The 6,939-nt window shown below is 45.1% G+C and overlaps 1 protein-coding gene across 1 annotated transcript; it reads left to right on the top strand.

Annotated features, from left to right (window-relative positions):
- Window positions 1-561: 561 nt before the first annotated feature.
- LOC133283530 (uncharacterized) lies at window positions 562-1,224 on the top strand. The gene is made up of 2 exons (XM_061480394.1): window positions 562-846; window positions 916-1,224. Exons 1-2 carry the CDS (start codon window positions 562-564, stop codon window positions 1,222-1,224), a joined length of 594 nt encoding a protein of 197 aa, XP_061336378.1.
- Window positions 1,225-6,939: the final 5,715 nt, after the last annotated feature.

Here is a 6,939-nt window from a genome sequence, read left to right on the forward strand (position 1 = left end):
AATACGGTAACATGATAACAAACCGGGTATACACGGGGTGTTACATTTTATGGTATCACAACACTTTCTAGGGAAAAGCCTGTATGTATTGCAATAACTAGGATGTGTTGTTGTGTGTCTTGTCTTGTGTGTTTCTCGATTGGGTTTTACTATGATGATGCATGCGTCCTCATTCTTTGTGTAACTTGTGCAAAGTCATGGTACTACCTAGGAGGGACTGGGAGACGAATGAGGGTCAACCTGACCCGGTCCTGGCTGCATTGGCTGAGATGCAGGCGGCTTGATTAGCCGATCAGGAGGCCATTAGAGTGGCTAACCAGGCGATGATGGACGCCGTTAGAGAGGCGAACCGGAAAGCCACCGAGGATGTGCTGGAGGCGAACCTCCTGGCAAAACATGACCATGATGAAGGTTATGTTGGAGGAGATGAGGACTAGTCCTGTTGGTGGCCAGCATCCTCCGCCACCACCTTTACCTCCACCGCCACCGCCTCCACCCAGTCTTCAGGATGGGCATGGAGGAGGTGGGACGCATTTTCATGAGAACGACAATCAGAGTCGTATGAAGGGTGTCAGTCACCTCACTGGGATGATGCAGCCCTATTTGGAGCCCGCAGAGGATAGAGAGACTGTTGACCGTCAGCTGAATGCTTTCCGTAAGCATAAGCCACCTTCTTTTGATGGATCCTACGATCCCATCGCTGCTGCGAGATGGATTCAGACCTTGGACAAGATCTTCAGAGTTATGCAGTGCACTGACCCGCAGAAGTTAATGTTTGCGACTTACATGCTGGAGAGAGATGCTCATGAGTGGTGGATGAACATCTCTCAAGTCTACGAGATGCAGGTTCATGTCATGACATGGCCATTCTTTGTGTAGTGTTTCTTGGGGAGGTACTTCCCATATGATGCGCAGGAGAGGAAATATGGGGAGTTTGATCAATTGGTGCAAGGCTCGTTGACTGTGGACGAGTACTTGGCTCAGTTCAATGAACTGGCCAAGTTTGCATATTTTCGTATTGCTATGCCTACCTCGACCTTTTTGGCTTCTAAGTTCCGTAGGGGACTTAATGAGGAGATTGCGGATAGGATTGTTGGAGCTGCATCCAGAGATTTTGGCATATTGGTTCAACAGTGCATTGACATTAAGGACGCCTGCACTGTGAGTAAGGTCAAGAAGGCCAAGTTATCTGAGATTAAGGGAACTGGTGGTTCCACTTCATGAAAGGACATGAAGTTTGATGGAAAAGGCAAAGGGAAGCAGTTAGCTGGTAGACAGGCGCCAAGTCAGTTGAAGAGGACTTCTACTCATGGGAGTTCAGCTAGACCTCCTAATCCCAAATGTACCGGTTGTGGGAGATTCCACGTGGGGCCGTGTGCTACCGGCCAGGTCATTTGCTTTCAGTGTGGCAAGGAGAGCCACTACTCCAGAGATTGTCCATCGTCGACTATGAGAGCTGCAGAGGTTCAGGCAGTTCTGTTACAGATGATCCCTTTGGCACCTACAGCGGCACCTGTTGTGCCACCTGCCACTAGCCGTGTGTATACATTGGATCGTCAGCAGTCAGACAAAGCTCCAAACCTTGTTAGAGGTACTGTTTCCATTAGTGGATTTGCTATTGATGTATTGTTTGATTCCAGGGCTACACATTCTTTCATTGCAATCCCGATTGTTGTGGGGCTTGAGTTGCCTATTGTTGTACTTTCTCCACCATTGCGGATGACTATCGCCACCGGAGAAAAGTGTGATACCTCTACTATACATCGAGATGTCGTGTTTCAGTGGGATGGCCATAAGTTTTCGGTATATCTGATAGGATTTTCTATGGCTAATTTTGATATCATCATTGGCATGGATTGGTTGTCCAAGAATTGTGTGATGATTGATTGTTGTACAAAGCGAGTGGTGATGTCTCCGTGTGATTCCACGCCCCGTTCCTCGCCTTATATTTCAGTTCTGCAGGCTAGGAGAGCCTTGAGAGCAGGGGCATATCGTTATGTCATGTTGAGAGGTTTGGTGAGTGGAACACAGGAGGACATTACCGGCATTCCTATGGTGAGGGAATTCCTCGAGGTGTTTCCTGAGGAGATTCCCGAGTTTCCGCCACAGAGGGAGATAGAGTTCTCCATTGACTTGTTGCCTGGTGTGGGATCTATTTTATTAGCTCCATATCATATGTCTCCACCAGAGTTGGCAAAGCTGAAGAAGCATATTGAGGATTTTTCGGCGAAAGACTTCATCCGACCGAGTATGTCTCTATGGGGAGCTCCAATCATTTTTGTTAAAAAGAAAGATGGGACTATTCGATTGTGCACCGACTACAGACAGTTGAACAAGTGACAACAAAAACAAGTATCCCCTTCCTCGTATTGATGATCTGTTGGATCAACATAGGGGTGCTTGCGTGTACTCGAAGATTGATCTCCGGTCCGGATACCATCAGATTCGGGTTAAGCCGGAGGATGTCCCTAAGACCGCATTTCGTTCGAGATATGGTAACTATGAGTATTTGGTGATTCCGTTTGGACTCACCAATGCACCCGCAGTGTTCTTGGATTACTTGAACCATATTTTCCAGCCGTATTTGGATCAGTTTGTGATCGTCGTCATTGACGATATCTTGATTTACTCCAAGACGGAGGAGGAGCATGCAGAGCACTTGAGGATTGTGTTGCAAGTGTTGAAGGAGAAAAAGCTTTATGCTAAGCCTTCAACGTGTGAGTTTTGGCTCAAGTCCGTGAAATTCCTTGGGCATGTGATTTCTGCAGAAGGAGTTGCAGTGGACCTAAACAAGATTGAGGCCGTGTTAGATTGGGAGAAGCCCAAAATGGTTACAGAAGTTAGGAGCTTCTTGGGTTTGGCAGGTTACTATAGGCGGTTTATTGAGGAATTCTCCAAGATGGTGTTGCCATTGACTCGCCTTACCCGGAAGGAGACTCCGTTTGTGTGGACTCACGAGTGTGAGGAGTGCTTTCAGGAGTTGAAGGAAAGACTGACTACTGTATCTGTGTTGGTCCTTCCTGATCCTGCAGAGCAGATTGAGCTTTATTATGACGCCTCTGGAAAGAGGATAGGATGTGTGTTGATGCAGACTGGGAGAGTCATTGCATATGCTTCGAGGCAGTTGAAGCCTCATGAGGAGAACTACCCGACTCATGATTTGGAGTTGGCGGCTATTGTTTTTGCTTTCAAGATTTGGAGGCATCATCTTTATGGCATGAAGTTTGCCGTGTTCAGTGACCACAAGAGTCTGAAGTACCTGTTTAATCAAAAGGAGCTGAACATGAGACAAAGGAGATGGATGGAATTTCTGAAGGTCTACGACTTTGAGTTGAAGTACCATCCTGGCAAGGCCAATGTGGTAGCTGATGCTTTGAGTCAGAAATTCGTGAGTCTATCCAGTTTGACAACGGGTGGCTATGATGTGATTGAGGAGTTTCGGATTTGACAGTTACCTCGTTGTTTGGGGTGCACTTCTCGAAATGGAAACCGTTAGAGTTGAAAACGAGTTGATGGAAATTATTAAAGAGGCGCAAGTGCAGAGAGAGTGCCTCGATTATGTGAAGAACCAGGACAACGTGTCTTGGAATGAGGAAGGATTATTGATGTTCCATAAGAGGATTGTAATTTCTCGAGGTCCATTGACTATAGAGGTGATGACAGAGGCTCATAAGGGCCAATTCACTGTCCACCCTGGTGTTACAAAGATGTACCAGAACTTGAAGAGAAATTTTTGGTGGTCGGGCATGAAGAAAGATATAGTCGTGTACGTGTCTAAGTGTTTGATATGCTAGAAAGTAAAGATTGAACACCAGAAACCGTCTGGTAAGCTTCATCCTCTTGAGATACCACAGTGGAAATGGGAGAGTATTTCCAAGGACTTCGTGGTGGGATTGCCTAAGACTCAGGCTGGTTGTGACTCTATCTAGGTCATTATGGACAGATTGACTAAGTCTGCCCATTTTTTCTGGTAAAGGTTAGCTTCACTACTGCGCAGTTGGCCAGACTATATGTTCGCGAGATCATGAGGCTTCATGGGGTTCCCGAGAGTATCATCAGTGATAGGGACCCGAAGTTCACATCTCGGTTCTTGGAGTCGCTGTAGGGAGCTTTTGGAACTCAGTTGAGATTGAGTACAACCTATCACCCTCAAACTGAGCGGACCATCCAGACCTTGGAGGACATGTTGAGGGCTTGCACATTGCAGCAGTGCTTAGCATGGGATAAATACCTATCATTGGTTGAGTTTCCTTACAACAAAAGTTTTCATGTGAGCCTGGGCATGGCACCCTACGAGGCGTTGTATGGTAGGAGGTACCATGCCCAGGATAGGTACCTGTTGGTCTAAGGTTAGAGATAAGGAGTTATTTGGTTTGGACTTTGTCCAAGAGACCATCCAGCAGATCCAGATGATCAGAGAGAAGCTGCCACAGGCGCAGAATCGCCAGAAGAGTTATTATGATGTCAAGCATCGACCACTGGAGTTCAGTGAGGGTGAGCACGTGTTTGTGAGACTTTCACCTGTCATCGGTCTTGGTCGGGCCCTCAGAGTGAGGAAGCTTAGCCCGAGATTCATAGGGCCATACCAGATTCTTGGTAGGGTAGGGTCTGTTGCCTACCGGCTTGCCTTGCCTCCAAACATGGCCAACATCCATGGCGTGTTTCACGTGTCTCAGCTTCGGAGGTATATAGCGGACCCTTCGCACGTGGTGCAACCTGATGATGTGGAGGTTCGGGAGAACTTAAAGACTCTCGTCGGACTACTCAAGATTGTCGATCGTGACGAGTAGAAGCTTCGGAGCAAGATCATTCCTATGGTCAAAGTGCAATGGGAAGGAAGAACTCTCGAGGAGTGTACTTGGGAGAGAGAGGACGAGCTTCTCCGGCAGTACCTCGAGTTTCAGGACATATATGTTTCTAATTTTGCGGTCAAAATTCTTAAAAGGTGGAGTGAATGTAAGAACCCGCACTGTTAATTTAGGAATTTAATTAATTAAATATGAGATTAAAGAGATAATTCCATAATTGATGTAGAATAATTATGAGAGGGCTTAAATAATTATAGTAAGTGATTAATATTGTTGAAAGTCGTTTTTCTGACGAAAAGTGCGGGTACCGGTTCTGCTCCACGGTATAAGTGCGTACCGATGAAGCATCCCAGAATATTATAAAGAGTATGTATATAATCCTAAAATAATATTTAGGACTGGAATACAAAGTTTGAAGTCAAAATAATGAGAACTGGCGTCAGGACTGATATCGGCTACGTAAAAGCGAGTACCTGCAAAGTGCTGCGAAAAATATAATAAAAATATGAAAAATCCTAGAAAAATGGCTAGGTTCAGAATCCAAAGTTTGAGATTCAAAAGATTAGCGTAACTATTAGTGCTAATACAGTGTGATTAAACTTAACCTGCTTATATATAATGATGGGCACTAAACCCTAGAGTGATCTTCAGCCTCCTACGTGAGTCATTTCTGAAGGTTGGTCCAGCCACCTTGCCACCACCCTCCTCTCTTCATCTTGTGAGCCAAGAGGCCACTTTTCTTCATGAAACCTTCACCAAAACACCATTGTTGAGTGAGAATTGGCCTTGTGAGGGTGTCAGGTGCTTCATAGTTGAGGGTGAGCTTCTGAGTTTGTTGGAGTTGTGGCTGACTTCCTTGATGGTGAAGTGGGAGCCATCTTGGTTGTAGAAGCTCCAAGGAGTGACTTTTGAAGAGAAAGAACCATTCTTGATCACCGTTTTCGTGGCTTTGTAAAGTGAGATTGTTGGAGCTGCATTATGAGCTCCAAGAATATCATTGTTTCTGTTTCATGCCTTGGTGGTAAGTACCATCACCTTTCCCATTGATTTTCTACAAAAAGGATGAACCTTGATGCATGTAATAAGCAAAAGATAAGAACTTAAAGGGTGGGTAAGGTTTAACACACCTAGAAATGCATGTTTGAGCTTCTGGAATCGTTAAAAGAGCAACCTTTGAGAGATATCTTCGCAAAAATGCAGAACTGCTTCTGTCGCGAAATATTCGTATATTGATATCCGGATATGAGGTTTAAGATATCCGGATATGATATACGGATATGGATATCCGGATATGGATATCCGGAATGGCCCCGACGACTATCTGGTATTTTGGGAATTTCGAGACAGTCACTGTTCTGTTCATACAGAGTGGGATTTTGGGCTTGTGGACCCATGGTTGGTTAAGTTGAACCTGTGTAATAATTGAACTAAGTCAGAATCACTTAGATTAAGGGATTATGGCTTTGGGAGAAGCGTAATGGCATGAAACGGAAAAAAAAAAACTTTGTCTTTGTGTCATTAACTCTTAGATGATGAATGTTGATATGATTGCTGGTCTAAATAGATTGTAATTATGTTGTTTGTGGACCTTGAGCTAGTGTGGACTTTGGCTTGGATTGATTGCTTAAGAGGTAGGCTTTCGTGTCCTCGGTTTTGCCATTGTTTGGTTCCACCATGCCTCATGGAGGAATGGTTTATATGCATGATGTTTTTCATGTGATGATATTGAAATTATTTTGAGCTGCTAAGTGCAAGTGCCTTGTGATATGTATGTGTTGTTCCACTAGACGGTAAGCCTGAGTATGTAGCGTCATACAAGATGGTGATTCTGTGGGTGGGTGCAAGTAGCGTCTTGCACTGATTGTGGGTTGAAGACGTATGTAATTCCTGCATGTTCTCTGGCAAGTAGGATTTTGACACACATGATGTAACGCCTGGCAACTTGCAAGGATCAACGACTGTCCCCACACACTAACACGAGACTTTTCAGTGTGCTTTGTCTTCACTCGCACACTTCTTGGGAAAACTTCCAGGAGGTCACCCATCCCATAATTTCCCCAAGTCAAGCACGCTTAACTATGGGTTCTTCCGTTCCAGGCTACCGAAAAGTAGATGCATCTTGTTAGTATAG

This window comes from Gastrolobium bilobum, unplaced genomic scaffold (genome assembly GCF_033153095.1).
Source record: "Gastrolobium bilobum isolate Gb01-03AN ecotype WA unplaced genomic scaffold, APGP_CSIRO_Gbil_v1 utg83032, whole genome shotgun sequence".
Taxonomy (NCBI): Eukaryota; Viridiplantae; Streptophyta; class Magnoliopsida; order Fabales; family Fabaceae; genus Gastrolobium; species Gastrolobium bilobum.